Source organism: Chrysoperla carnea, chromosome 2 (genome assembly GCF_905475395.1).
Source record: "Chrysoperla carnea chromosome 2, inChrCarn1.1, whole genome shotgun sequence".
NCBI lineage: Eukaryota > Metazoa > Arthropoda > Insecta > Neuroptera > Chrysopidae > Chrysoperla > Chrysoperla carnea.
This window is the reverse complement of record NC_058338.1, coordinates 71448934-71465588: the sequence shown is the minus strand read 5'-3', so window position 1 is coordinate 71465588 and position 16655 is coordinate 71448934. Positions and strand designations below refer to the sequence as shown.

General features: G+C 28.9%; 1 protein-coding gene across 1 annotated transcript; it reads right to left on the bottom strand.

Moving 5' to 3' along the window:
* Nucleotides 1-1015: 1015 nt before the first annotated feature.
* Nucleotides 1016-2116, bottom strand: LOC123292904 (testis-specific serine/threonine-protein kinase 3-like). The gene has a single exon (XM_044873618.1). It carries the CDS (start codon nt 2027-2029, stop codon nt 1016-1018), a length of 1014 nt encoding a protein of 337 aa, XP_044729553.1. The 5' UTR covers nt 2030-2116.
* Nucleotides 2117-16655: the final 14539 nt, after the last annotated feature.

The following is a 16655-nucleotide window of genomic DNA, read 5'->3' as shown; positions in this document are numbered from 1 at the left end:
TTCTTTGACAGAAAAGTATTAATTACAGTGATAAATTGATAAAAAAGGCTTCATTATCGTAAACGAACGAACGGCCATATATTTTTAACTTACTAAGCCTTAAAATTGCTATTAACGTTTTGTTGTAAGAAATGGACCTGGGAAATTACGACCAATTAAAAATTTCATGGGAGAGTCCGTAGGGGGTACAGATAAAATTTATAAACATTATTCACTCATTGTTTAATTCAAGTGATTAATTAATTGCCTAGCTAGATGTTGTTGCTTTGAATAACTGTATATTATGAAACCTCAAATGAAGCAATTTCTGTGTTTAAGCAGAGCCTTAAAAATACTGAAATTGAATTAGTTGAAAATTAGACGCTTTTTAGTTGTAATTTAGGTGCGTAAACGATAAATTAGGCGCACAAACGATTTCCCAACAATTGACAAAAAAGGGAATGATTGCCAAAATTTAATAACCTAGCGTCGTATAGAAGTCGATATTTTCATTTTCCCAGGGGCGTAATATTTAAATAATAAATGAGTGCTTTCGAAAATCTTGAAAAATTTTTTAAAAGAGAAAACTATTTCAATAAATCAAAAGAAATATACTCAAAAAAAACTTATGTACATATTTACCTATTTTTTGCATTACATTAGCAGTATGGATGCTCACATGAACCCAAGGAGCAAAAAATCCAAAGACCCGTGCCAAGTCGATACCATTAAAGTCATGGCTATTGCGTGGATCCCAGAGTGAACGCTATTACAATTTGCTATGGTTTGTGGTATAGAAGATTAATTGGATTGTATTTTTTCCAAAAAAAAATTGCGTTGTCCTAATAATAAAATTTAATGGTCTTTTATTCAAATTCTTTTATTGGAAAATGATTTCAATTAAACATTTGTGTATACAAAATGAAGATTTATAATGATTAACTTTTTTTAACAGACACATGGATTTCACACAATGGTTCAATATTTTCAATTATTTATTTTTAATAATTCAAAACGACGATTTATTTATTTGGTTCTATCTCCTTGCAATATTCTTGGAAGACTCCATACTATCACTAAGAAAAATTCCTGCAACTAAATTATTTTCGACTACTTTACTTTTCGGTATGGTATGATGCTTTGTATCGACTTGAAATCCAGCTATCCATTCAGTTTCAGCAATTTGTTGTATAGTTAAACGTTTTTTTAAATCCGGTTCTAGGATAAAATTAACCAAATTTTTCACTCCTACACTTAAAGTATCCGCAATAGTTACTTTAAAACGAAAACTTCGATTCATTTGTTCTGCATACATTCTTTTAATATTTTTATCGTTAAATGGGAATACTTTACTCAGCATAACGAATAATATTATACCCATAGACCATACATCAACAGTTAATGGCTCATATGGCTCACCACGAATCACTTCGGGTGCTGCGTATGCTAGTGATCCACAATATGTTTCGCTTAAAGTTTTAGCACCGGTTTCCATATTAATAACATATCGTGCAAATCCAAAATCAGTTATTTTTATATTAAAATTACTGGTAATTAATATATTATCACATTTAAGATCCCGATGCGCAATATTTCTTTCATGCAAGTATTGTACTGCTGATACTAATTGTCTAAACCACACACGTGCTTTTCGCTCATCCAAAGCACCAAATTTTAGTATAAAATCTAATAAATCACCATTTTCTGCTAAACGCATAAATATATAATATTTTGATTTACGTCGAAAAATACTCCACACATGTATTATATGTGGATGTTTTAATTGACTTATAATTTCTAGTTCACGTGGTAAAAAACGTTTACAAAAATTTTTTGGTACTTTGTTGGTATCAATAATTTTACATGCAAATACTTGTCGTGCTGTTTCCACTAAAGCATTCGGTGGCACGTATTCCGATAAAAAAACTTTTGAATAAGAACCAGAACCAATTTCTTTTATTAAATGATAACCTTTTGCTGCTAATGCCGTCGATTCAAGTGATGCAGTGTCTTCATACTGTGATCTGGGTACGTCTTTGATATAGACCATAGCATTCAAAATTTAATCGCAATCGTAATTTTGAGTAATTATTATGATGAACTTTGCAACTCATTTTTAATTTTATATTTAGCATTGTTATTTTAAACTATTAAATACCACATTCATTATATTTGAATTAACTATTTTTTTTAATTTAATTCAATTAATTTATTTATCTTCGTTCTTTTGATTTTTATTTAAATATTGCCAATCATTATAATTTTCATTTGACATACAAAACTTTTAATTAAAATCATCCAAGTATGTGACAAGACTGACGCATTGAATCAAATGTGATACTGTAGTAATATACAGTATCAAATGTGATACTGTAGCAATATGTAACAATATACTCTATTTTGTTATACCATGTACGATATGAAATAAATCAAGATATACTAGGTTTAGTCTCAAGTTTGTAACGATTAAAAATATTGATACTACGAACAAAATTTTGGTATGGGTGTTCATAAAATCACTTAATTAGTTCATTTCCGGTTGTTCGTCCGTCTGTCTATCGGTCTTTTTGTCAACACGATAACTCAAAAACGAAAAGAAATATCATGCTGAAATATTTACAGTTTGCTTAGGACGTAAAAAGTGAGATAAAATTCGTAAATGAACAACATAGGTCAATTGGATCTAAAGTCCGTAAGGGCCGTCTTGTAAACCGTTAGAGATAGATCAAAAAATTAAATGTAAAAAATTTGCATTATAAAAAAATAAACAACTTTTGTTTGAAATATTTTTTGTAAACATTACTGTTTATCCGCGAGGGCGCAAATTAGGTTAGAACATTATACATATAGCATGTATACAGGTATTTATATATATTAAGTTTACACGTTACATATTTTATGGATATGTTTGTTTGTTCACAGTATAAACTATATCCACTGAGAAAGTAAGAAGAAAGATACTCTTATTACGTTGTGTGTAAGAGTGGCTCTCTTTTTTTACTTACATGACGTTAAAAAATAAACGATTGCGTAATCAACACTGTCACTGTGTAAAATAAATTGCATATTTGACACTTATTACTCCTGTAATACCACTTAATATTCCTGTGCTTATATATGTCGTATTTTCAATAAAATCAGTATCGTGAGAGGTTTTTCTGGAAACGATGTGATGTCACATGCATATCTCTACGGCTGGTTATAGAAATTTATCACTATAGGCCTAAATTATGAGAAATCCTTAGCTCATATGGTCAAATTTCCAATTTTTCTAAAAAACATTTTTTGAAATATTCACTGTAATATCTTTATTTTCCAAAATTTTAACACCTTGTAGAAAATAGACAGTTTCCCCGTTATTTATTAAGGTACTGCTGTTATAACTTGGATCATCCTGTATAGATCATTGAGTATTTTTATTCAAGAAGGATAAAATTTAATTGTAAATGATAAATAGTTGGTTGGTTGTTTCATCATAACACAAAGTCATTCAGCAATATAACATTGAAATATACTATTGGGAAATATATAAGACTGTGTACCTATCTATAAATGTATTCTTTTAATACCTACTCTACCAATATTCTTTGTTTTTATATCTTTTTTTTTTTTTATTCATTCACTTTATTCAACATCTTTATTTGTTTTTATTAATTCTTACTAATTTATCTTTATTTAAATAAACGAAATATATTATTATTATACATACCGGAAATTATATTGTACAGAATGGTCCAAGCTATCACATGAGCGCTTCATCTAATGATGGATTCAGTTAAAAAAATTTCAACACACATAAAATCGGAAAAATTTCCTTTTCTATAGAGGGAGTGTTGAAATTTTATTTTGCGAAAACATCTGCTTTAAAAAATTGAAAATTTGTTAGTATAAGCTAAGGATTCTTAATGATTTAAGGCTTATTTATGGTAATTAATCACGAAAAACAGCGTTTATGGTATTAGATGTGTCACCCGTTTCGATTTTTATCTCTAACGCCATTGACTTTATTCCAACTACAATAACTTTGGTTTGATGGCTGATAATGACATGGCCGCATTACCCATAAAAATGTAAAAGAAGATTTGATACCATAACAAAATAAAAAATTTAAATTGATTAAGGATGTACGAGCGCCAGGGCAATCTTGGATAAAAGCCTTAATTTTTTAATATGAAGTAGGACTAAGTCTAAATCAATTCTGAAAATTTTAGGAGGAAGGGTTGCCTCATTATTTAAATAAATAAATGACTTCAAAAAGGCCTATTTAACATTGGTCTTATGGGAAAACGGTACATGGATGAAATGTTTTCATAAACTTCTCCCAAACTAGTTCAAAAAAACTACATAAATTAAAGTTAAAGCCTTAATAAATTATTGAAAACATAAAAAAACTGTTGTGTCCGACTAATTAATTTGTGGGGACACAAATTAAAAAATATATTTTGTTGGTGAATTATGTTATAACCCAACAATATAAGACGAAAAGTAAGAATACAATTTTTGGATATCTGGAGTAATTTTCAAAATATCGAAAATTAAAAATTTTGTTTAATAATTTAGCTTTCGATAATCTGAAAACCAAGGGATATATCGAAAAAGTTTATTCTTATTTTTTGTATACATTCATGAAGTTATAACAAAATTCATCATCAAAGTTGAAAATAAGGTACAAATAGTATCTACCACAAGTCTAAACTTGCCTTGGCGCTCGTACTAAAAAACGAAATAGTTTTAAGAATTCAAAGATCGTAGCCTGTCTCTTTCTGGCAAAACACAGTTTTGTATGTAAGCGTCGCTTTTTAAGTACCTTCAGTCAGGCCCCTATTGATTGGCAATATCACAATACTTCTGATATATTTAGCCATATTTAATACTGTAATATTACTTATGCTTACATAGGCACTATAGTATCTGTCTCTATACCAGCATTGTAATGAACGCATTGCATTTCTTACCGTGTGCGAGGAGACATTTTTTTCCCTTGGGTATTATAACGTTACTATGAAATAAATTCGGTCTATGTTTAAGAAGTGTAATATAAGTAGTAAGGAAATTGAAATTTGTCATATTTATTGCGGATGTAAACTAATGAGAATATTATAAAAGTAGTGAAGTAATAATACAAACTAACTACTCACTATAATACATAGATACACTAATGAGATCAGGTGTAGCAAGGTAAGAGTAAAAGTACTAAGAAATTCATTCTATTCTATCTTGTGCATCTATAATGAATATCTTAGAGAACTACTGCTATGTATGTATGCTATATGCTAACAGAAGATATTATAAGAGTACAAAATTTTAGTGCATATCAAATGATGCACCATCAACCAAACCCTCTCCCTCTTCCCTAAACTCCAACTGTTGTACCACTTTAATTTTAGTTAGATAGGCTAAATACAATGTGTGCCATCAAAATTCAACGTATCGTAAAGAATTCTTAGGTATTGTACTGAAGAATTGTTTAGTTTAGTAAAAATGCAACCATATATTTCAAAAATTAATTTTTCTTTCAATTCGTGGAAAAATTTCTAAGATATTGATTCATATATACAGGGTGAGCCATTTTAATCTATACACCTAATCAGCTCGTTCTGACATCATTTGGACCTTGTTCCTCGGGTTTCTTTAATAGACAATTTAGTTTCTAAACGCTAAGAGATATAATAACACTTTAAATTAGAAAGTTGATTCTTATGAAGAAATATTTACAATTTTGTTTAAATCTTTTTTCGAAAAACTTTTTGGTACTTCACGAAAAAAATGTAGATCTTTATATGTTACATATGAGTTTGAACGACCTATTTCTGATTTAGTGTAACGGCAGGCTCTATAGCCGAGCTTTAGATACTTCATCAGAGCTTTGAAATTAAATATGCCACATGGAAAATTATTAAACTTTCGTTAAAAGAAGAACGCTCAACTAATGGGGTTGAGCTGAACGCAAAAACGTAAATCCATGTTCTACTAATATATATTGTTTCTCCTATAATTGTTTTCATTATAAAGGAATAATAACTCCTATTATTACACAACGATGTCAATTTATACCTGATTGACATAAGGTTTTGAGTCTCTTGTTATTATGCCTTTTCCTGCTTTTAAAACTCACTTCCCTTTCTACACTACACTACACTACACTACACTACACTACACTACACTACACTACACTACACTACACTACACTACACTACACTACACTACACACTACACTTTTATTCGGTACTCTATAATCTGGTAGTTTCGTTTAATTACAATAATCACTAGACATGTCGCCTCCATGCTTAAAAATATCAATGTATAATTTCAAATTTTTTTACTTGAAGTGTACATACTACGCTTGTAGTCATCTTATACCTGAATAGTTAAAGACGACTTCGTTTAGTAAACGACTAACCGTTGAATTTAATATCGTTTGAGAAATTTTGTTTTCTTAATTTTAATAATTAATTTAAAATTTGTTGCATATAAAATTAAACAAGTTACTAATATCAAATAGTGACTTTCGTCGACGCTTCGAGGAAAATTATTCAAGGTAATGAAATTGAAATATAAACTAACAAAGTTTGTACCGCTAAGAAATATTGATCGAAAAAATGTTTTGATATGGAATCGACCTACCATTTCTTTTTGCCTATCTGCGTGTCTATCCATGAACAATAATTCAAATATATTCTTTTTTAAATTACATTTAATGTACGAGTACCATAATTGTTATACTATGGCGTGAATAAGTTGGATTACGTAATTCTTCAAAAGAAAATGCCAAAATTGGATGCATCTACTCTGGTCGAGATGCATTACCAAAGGATATTTCAAATAATTTGTTACATGATAATTTTTTTCCTTCTATTCATAAAAATCATCAACCCAAACTTTTCTGGCGGTTCCAAAGAGCCGTAATATCAGTGCAATAGTGGCATGTTCTGCAATTTAAATCTACGATTCCAGTAGTTTTTTTTAAATTCCTCATTACCCAGAATATATGACGATAAAAATATAGACAACCAATCTTCTTTTTCTTTTAAATGATTAAATTCCTTTCCATTCGTAAACAATCATTTGTTTAACACCACTGCTATTTTGATTGAACAAAATATTTAATTTGTATGATTTGTATGATGCTCGATTCAACAGTAGAGTTTTCTAAAAAAAAAACCACACATTCCTTTGAATTGAACCTCACAATCAGACAAAACGTACCATCAACTATGATGTGTTCTGTGTAATTTTTTTCTATTGTTTTGTATAAAAATTGTTCTAATAGTAAATAAAAAACCAACTGTATTTTAGACTTTATATGTACTACAACCCTGGTCCTGGGTTCAGAGCGTAATTTTTGATAACAATTTTTGTTTGGGTAAGTTCTCATTAACTTCTCTTCTAGATTAAATTTATGATTGTTAATTGAGAACGAAATTCTAAATTGTTATGTGCTAAGTAGGTAGAAGGGGCAGCTAAATTGATCACACCGGTGCAGTCTCATAAAATTTTCAATAAACCACACGTTTTATTTAAAAACGCCTACAATTATTTACATGTAATTGATATAGTAAATGTTAAATAAATTAAATCAAAAAATAGTAGTGAAGGTACAAAAATTCGCACTCAACTCTTTTCGTACCTTGGTACATTATAAATTTATTTGTTTAGTTTTTTATTTACGATATTTATTTAAGATATTTTTCTGAAAATTTAAGGTATTAATTTTAAAAGTCAAATACTTGTTTGATTCTTCAAGAAATTTCATTTTATAGCTACTTTTATTTTTTATGAAACTGTATGAAACAATTGTAGTATTAGTTTAAAAAAGACATACTTCTGATTTAATAGACAATCCAATATGTGCGTACATTGCGATTGGTTTGATCAGGATATTTATTATGACATAACATACAAATTTCATTGTACTTACTTTAAATTATCTCTGTTTTTTTTAACTTCTGATAACTTTCACAGCTCAATTTTTTCAAATGATAAAACATAAAAATTTAACAACAAATACAAATTGGCAATTATAAAAATATTTATGCATTTTTTCAAAATTCATGGCAAGCTAAATGAAATGAGAAAGTTTTAGATTCCTAGGTAACCTAGAAGAAAATATATGAAGAAAATATATAGTCGATTTTTTGTGTCAATTTTTTTTGTTGCACTTATAACGTGTGATAAGGAACGTAGTTCCAAAAATGCACAAATCGTTTTGTTCAGCTCTTAAGAGACCGGTAGGTCCGTTGCCCAAAACCTTAAAACTTCAGTATTCCCTAAGATGCCCGGTTACCTGAAAGAAAAATCAGTTCTCAAATTTCCAACTGTTCTAAAATATCAAATACTACGCCTGGCCTTAGACTTACACATTGCGTAAAATTCTGTGATGGTATGTTGTGATGTTTGTGACGGTGGATGTATAACGCTGTGTCTGTGTTTTTACTTTATTAAATTCTTTTGGTATGTTTAGTGTGATTCATGTATATAGAGGAACTTCACTGACAGTTGGTTTATGTATAGAGGAACTCCTTCGGCAGATTCCTGTTTTCAGAAGTAAATTCGTTTGTTTTTGACACGTTAAATTAAATTTTTCGTTCACTCTTATAGTTATTTTTCATACAGATGTAAACATTCCCAATTCTGCTCCATATTAAGTTCTCCAATGTAAACATTCCCAATTCTACTCCATAATAAGCTCTATAAACAAGTGCAGGATTTCAGAGATTTCAGAAAACAAACGAAATAAAGGAGGCAGGAGGAAAAACAAATGAAATAAAGGAGGCAGGAAAAAATGAAATAAAACAAGTACAATTGTTGTAATTCCTTGTATAGAAAGTATTGAATGGCCCTTCTTGAATTATTTTGAATTACCTGGATGACCGAGAAAATCGTGTGTTGCTTAACAACGCCATCTACTGAAATCTAGCTTCAGAGCGGCTGTGTCGGTAAAACAGTGAGTTGCTCCGAATTAAAAAAAAAAATTACTACTCTCCAATAGATATCAGGGAGAGTCATATTTTTCAGTTTTTCCTGAAAACATGGATAAAACGACGTTTTCTAAAAATAAAACGTAACTAGATGGATTTTTCGCTCTAAAAATCCCGCACATGCTAAATTTCATGAAAATCGAGTCGTTTCCGAGATTTCAGGTATATATACAAGAATTGCTCGTTTAAATATATGAGATAAATAAGATAAATAATAGATAATAAAAAGTTTAAAATTAAAGATGCCTCATCTGTCGAAATCCATCCAAGCGTTTGTGAAGAAACGAGGTTATAAAGAAAACAAACAAATGTACATGTAATTAAATTGATACATACATATATACATTGACAGTCGGGTTTCCTATTATTTTCAAAAGTAATTTTGACCCAAAAAATATAAAATCGAAGAAATTTATTGATTTGACGAGAAATGATTGAAATTTCACAATGGTTAAACAATATATTTAGCCAATAGGCCTTTTCATCATGTTATAGGCGCAAATGCAGGGTTCATTTTTTCGTACTGACAGCAATAAGTTGGACTAAGATAGAAGATATTTGTTATTCATTTTATCACATTAGTTATAAACCATTTAGTACGAAACAAAAGTGATTCGTGATTTTAAAATGAAAAGCCCTATAGGTCAAAATAGAATACATTCACTCAAATATAGGATAATTTAGAACCAAAAAGCATAAGAATTTTGCTCATAAGACAAAGATCTTTTTGTCGATATATTTTGAGTAATTTTGAAGATAATCTCTAAAATAAAAGTTTTCTCAAGATCTCGCAAAAACTACTCTCCGTATCGTTTGTGTTTGTATTTATCTAAGTTAAAATTACTATGTGTAACAAGTATCATCAAGTTTCGTAGCAAAAAAGATTTTCTCGAAAGATCAATATTTGATGTAACTACTATAGACGTGATTTTATTTTTTCATATTTCCTGTAGAAGGTATTTATTTTTTTCTATTTGAGTAGAAAAATGCACCAATTACACCATCCATTACGTGCGCCATGCTGACGTATAAAACGATTGTTGTTGGTTTTTCCATCGAATCGTCTATTTTTCCCACAGTAGTAGCTGTTGTTTAATAATATTTTGTATTAATTCTGTGAAGTGAAAAATAAAAATAGAAATTTTTCTAATTTAAATATTTAATTTCGTATTGAAAAATTTGCCCTCACTCAAACCTAATACATTGATAAAATAAAGTACACTTTTTATATTTTTAATACTACCAATTTTATTTCTAGACTGCACTATTATTATATTATGTAAAGAAAATTCGTTTGTAGCCCGTGCGGAATCTTCATTTTTCGATCTCCCTGCATATTCTCTACGTACCAGCACGAATCCAACTGATCCAAAGTTTTCAACATAATAATTAATAAGAATAATATCATATTTTGTAAAGTGGGGAAGGGAAATACAAAGGACTTAAAACTTTTGTCTAAAAATGTTTTTTTTGTACAAAATAAAATGTAAATTATTGAATGAATAAAATGTAAAACGATTACTTTTATTAGTTAATAATTTCATTTTAAACACGCAATCAACGAATAAACATTAATTAACTTGCAAAACAGACCGTGAGCCCACAAACAAGCCAAATTTATTTGATTTAGAGTGCTCTATTTCAACGATATTTCGTTTTAATTTTTTTTTCGTTTTAGTGTTAAGAGAAATTCATAGTTAGTAGAAACAAAAGACAAGATGTTTGCAAATGTCAAAACCATTGAAAAATAGTTTCGAAAAATTGAAAATTGTATTCCATTTTCCACCCTCTTTAACAGTTGCAAACTTCTTGTCCCTTCTTTCTTCGTGTTATCCTGTCAATGATTTTCTTTTCACATAAACGGCCGATATAATAAGCAACAACAAATTGTCAAAATAAGAATATCTAAGAATGAAAATCTAAAAAGACAATTTCCATAAATACGATACTCGAACTACAGTTTATCAATCCTTCAACTGGTAACCATAAATGATCATAGAAATTTTACTTGACTATGGGCTTACGGCTAGTAAATACGTTCAGCATCAATTTTTTTTTTTTTAAATAAATAATAATTTCCGTTTTTTATATAAACAAACTTTTCGGATATGTACCAGGTACCACCGATTTTGTATTCGAATAATTAAAATATTGGGTGTGAAACACCATTATTTAGTATCCGTATAATGCCTATAAATTTGTAATTAATAATAAGACCAAGCAACGTCGCGAAAAGTATATTTAACGACGGTTGGATTTTGGATATTTCTTTTGTTATCCAAAAATTAGGTAGAAAGACAGTATGCCGGGCACCTGAGAGTGAGAAGAGAGAGATACTGCTAAGATCGCTGATTTTGAATTCATTTTAAAACAGCATTTTTCATGTCCTTTAGGTAATATAAACTAAAATTGTCAGACAGTCTTGCGGCTGCTAACACCACGATATTATTCTAATAATTATAAAAAAAATCATTTTAGTGTGGCTGTAAATTAAATTTGTAAACAGGACCAAAACTTCGATATGGACTCCTTTTTAATAATTTTTCCAAATCAATTATTTAAATTTTTTTTATTTTGGCGGACAAAATGATTTGCTGTTGATACCATAGATTAAATTTAAATATAGCGCCCCTAGCGTTTTCTCTATCAACTATTTCCAACTTCACTTCAATTTCAATGAATAAACGTCAGTTATGTATCTAAATCTAAGCATATAATTTAGGTGTTACCTATATAAGGATAAAAGCAAAGTTTGTAAAATAAATATTATAAATATTGATAGCATTAGCATATGCTCGATTGTGAACTATATTCTGGAAGAGTGGTAAAATTATACCAGGTACCTTTATTAAGAATATAAACGCTTTTGTTTTCAATAATTCTAGTACAATTTTGGTTTCAGTTTTGGTTATCACTTCAGTTGTTTCCAGTAAAAAAAGAGAAAAATCGATGAGACTAATAATGCCAAAAGTACAGAAACGAGTAACGTAGAAAAACAAAGTACATATAGTAATTTTAGATTCAAGGGATAAAATTTGAAAGCCTTTTTTCTACTATTTACTCTATTCTACAATATGTTCTTTAACTTGGAACTTATTATTCGAATCGTCAAAAAGTTAGAACTTTGTGTTTGAATTATTTCGAATCCGAAAAAGTGTTTTGACATTTAAAAGTTAAATGACGTTAAGATTTCACCTGCGTTTGTAAAGCATTGTGAATATATCAACATTATGAGCATAATGATTTTTTCTACAAGTTTGTATAAGTGTGTTAAAATATCTAGATCTACAAAATACGGTTATTTTACTTTGCATTTCCATAACATTATTATAGAGAGTGATTTATTATGGAGCCCCCAAACTGGGTTTTGTACCAGGGTCTTTTCAGCTTTACTTTCAATGATGTTTGCCAAATAGAAATTCGGTAGCTTCACTGAGGCGCATAAAGCGTTGTTACTATGTGATTCTGGTTTCAGCTTCTAGACGTACTTAACCTTTTCTTAAGCTCATTATGGAAAAAAATATACGACATTCACTTGTCTTAAAATAAACTCTCGCAAAACTTTCCAGCTCTCTTACTATATTCTCTGCTATGACTATTGTCACATTACAGATTGTCTGTAGCTCCCTGACTAAGAGCATTAATTGATTCCAATAATAGGTACATTGTACATAAAATATTTTTATTCAAATTTCAAATGAAATGTGATGATAATAGTTAATGTATATCTACCTAGAGTTACAATAGCTTGTTTTATATAGGTAAAGCTACTTCTCTGGTACTGAATAGGTAAAGGTAACATCGATCAAAGCGGCACTAATTAACTTACATACATATAGTAGGGTTTAGATATAGTACCCCGGATATCAATATACTTTGGAACAATACCAAGCTGTTTTTGTGTTCATTCACTTACAGATTTTTTGTGTGTGTTTTATATCTCAGTCGGCCTAAATCACTGCTTGCTTTAACTCAAATCTTAAGAAGTTTTTGAAAAGACGCACCGACATGTATTTTGGATCAAACAACGTACTGTACTACTGATAAATGTTATAAACTAAATTATGCAATTAATTTGTCATTTGTGATTGATTATCATGTATACGTTCATATTACAAGTGGAAAAAAGAAAACACTTTCATTCAGAATCTATAGCCATACTAGTCGATGCTGTTACTGCACGGTAAGAAATCCATTGCGTTTACTACAATACTGGTGTGGTGGTGTGGCATAGAAACATATACATATAGTATCTATGTTAGCATCAGTAATATCGCCAACCAGTGTGGGTCTGACATCCATACGAAAAATGTATGCCTGTAAGAGAAACTTGTAGGGTTTAATTCTCAAAAAAAAGGAAGGTGTCTTGGGATATTCGGTAGGAACTATGTTGATTTCGTACAAATAACTGTATAAGTAATTAATTATAAATATTAGAAGTTAAAAAAAAAAAATATTAATCTTTTGGAACGCTACCTTACAGGGTTAGTGTCCTTAGTTTCTTATAATTGTTTATTTGCTTTTTTTTTCATTTTTTCTTGCACGATACTGTTTGCATATCTGTGCATTGGTAATTCTGAAAATTTAAAGTGATAATTTAAGAAGTCAAATACTTTTTTTATTGTTTAAAGAATTAAATATTATAGCTACTTTAACACTATGCTTTATGAATTAATTGTAATATTTGTTTAAAAAAGACATACTTCTGATTTAGTAGTCAACCCAATATGTGCGTCCATTACCCACAATTCAATTGATCAAGATATTTAATATGACATCACATAAAATTTTCTTGTGCTTACTTACTTTACATTATCTCTATTATGCTTTACTTTTGATAACTTACAACTAATTTTTTTGAATTAAAAACATAAATTTTGGGAAAAAAATACAAATTGACAGATTGGAAAATGTTTTTTCATATTCTCTTTTACAAATTCTTTTCAAGCTGAATCGATTAAAAAAGTTTTAGTTTCCTAAGTAAACTACATGTCCAATTTTGGATTCTTTTGCACTTTTTGTGGTTTTACCTCCTAAGCAGCAAACAAATCATAATGTGCGATAAGGAACATAGTTCGAAAATATATAGTATGTAGATTGTATAATGAGGTTCAATTTCCGTTGGAATATTTTAATAAATAGCTTTAAAACGAACATATAAACAAAACATTTGTTACCGGTATTACACTCTCCCCTATTATTACTAATAGGAATCAACTAAATAGAAATGATAATATATATATATATATATATATATATATATATATATATATAAACCTTTGAAGTTACTTTAGTTCAACACTCCCACCAATACACACCCCTTTTTCACTCTCTCGTCATAGAATAATTAAATTATATCTCATTGCTTATAACTGTTAATATGATTATACATCAGCATCACTGTAATATAAATAGGTGCTTGTAACACTATAGCGATATCAGTACCTACATTATTATTATTTTAACAACAAAATGAAGGTAAAACCATAGTGCTCCAAAAATAATGAAGATTTGGCTGCCTATTATTTCCAAGCTAAAAACAAAAAATTTCTTGTGGTAAAATCTAGGTCAAAAATCCAGATTCTTGGAACTAAAAATAAAATAATTTTAACAAGAAATTTTATAAATATTACCCAAATTTAATAGGATTACATACCTTGTTGTTTTATCCAAATTTGATATAACTTGGAAGTGACCGAACACAATTAAATTTTTGGATTTTGACCATCAATTTTGAATCAAACTTCTCATCTTTGGTTTTTCCCTTCCAATCACTTTTGTGCTATTATCAAAATTGGATATTATTTGAATGTGCTAGAGCAAAGTTTGGATGAGCAGTTTCAAACATAATTTAAAATTTTCAGGACAAAAATCTTCAAAATATGTATAGCTAAGTACCTTCAATTAGAAAAACGATTTGTATCAGTGATAAGTTCAACCTGGTGAAATATAGAAATACTGGTCGTAAAAATACGTGTGATAGCTCGTTGGATTCGGAATGTCTAGAAAAATGTGTATGTATTAACGTCGTTTTTCAGCACATAAAAAATTGCAAAAGCTATTGATAAATATTAAGTAATCAGGTGGTCTAAATGGCAACTACTGAAAAAGCGATCCACTTCCTGTTTAATAGTACAAATTTTTATCGCCAGTGTGCGGAATTTATGCGATTTGAATTTGAATATTTTTATTGACCTTAAAAAATTGTAGGTACAAGTATTGCCATCTTTTAGTCGAAATTGTAACTACTGAATTCGGGTCTACTTCTGATTTTAATTAGTACGATTTATTATCGAAAGTTGGCGAATTGCAACTCCCAGTTATCAATAAACAATTAAAGATTTCGATTTTCGTCAATATTTCCTAAAATATTTATTTTTAAGAAATTCTTAAAGAAGAGGCTTCCAATCAAAAACTCCCACTCCGCTGGAAAAAGGTCCTTTTGCATCATTTTTAGATTATTGTAATATCGTCAAAAACGAAGTATCTCACACGAAATTATTTTTTAAGCTGTTAAATAATAATTTAAAAATTTCAAAAAATAATTGTGTATTCTATACACTAAGAATTTATTAGCGTTATAAATTTATCTTAAAGTTAATTTTCCAACAAGTTAGACAATTGTTTATTCAGAAAATTTTTTGGAATTTTCGTTTTCATTTTAAGCTAAAAAAAATGTTTAAATTATTGACGTAAAATTTTTTGACTTCGTGGAAGCCCTTCTTATATATATACTTAACAAAATCACGTCAAAAGAGTTTTGAAAAGTCCTCAAGAAATTTTGCAAACTTTTCCCTGTGTATGTTCACTCATTTCTAAAAAATTTCAACTATTTAAATCGTTTCAGATCATCCTGTACACAAATAGACATAAACTTATTCTGAAACAACGTAAATTTATCAAAAATAACTGCAATAAAGTAAAAGCAATATTCGAAGTAATATAGTTATCAGAAAATAATATACTCATACCGATGAAAAAAAGAAGAAACCAATAAACAGAAAGGTATTTTATAACATAAATGAGTTTCATATGTCACAACCCGAGCGGTGAGCAGTAAGAGCCAACAGTAAGTAAGTATTACTTCCCATACGTTTCAACTGATATGTTTGTTGGAAGAAGAGCTTGGGGAGTACAACAAGATGATGGGTTTATATTTCATGATCGAATTTAGAAAAATTGAGTTGAATTTTGTGTAATTTATTTAAAACCTAAATATAATATCTATATAAAGTTTATTTTGTTCTACGGGAAAAACTGTCTCTGTTCTTCAACTAGTTAGATTTCTGGAATATTTCCAGAAAATTTTTAGATAACATTGAAAAACTTTAAGTTATAAAATAAATTTTTTTTTTTTCGTTTAATCATTTCAAATCATTTTGAAATACTTTTTAGTGTATAAAGTTCGATAAATTCAATGAAGATAAAAATTTAAATTAAAAATACTTTTTAAGGCCAAGCTTTTATGTACATAAGAGTAAAAAATAATTTTTTTTAGGAATCACTCATACATGAGCTTAATACAACACAAGCTTAAGGCGCTCACTATAAAATATCAACAATGATTCGGAGCACCTCAATGTATGTGTGTAACAATGTTTGTTTGGGTGGAATCTTGCAATTCAATTTTTATTTTTAGTACCTTAAAAAAGGCTTGTATACAGCATATGGTGAAAGCGAAGGCAAAATCACGACCAT

What these genes read in the sequence shown, in the direction of transcription:
- LOC123292904 (XM_044873618.1), bottom strand. Translation starts at nt 2,029, where the DNA reads ATGGTCTATATCAAAGACGTACCCAGATCACAGTATGAAGACACTGCA.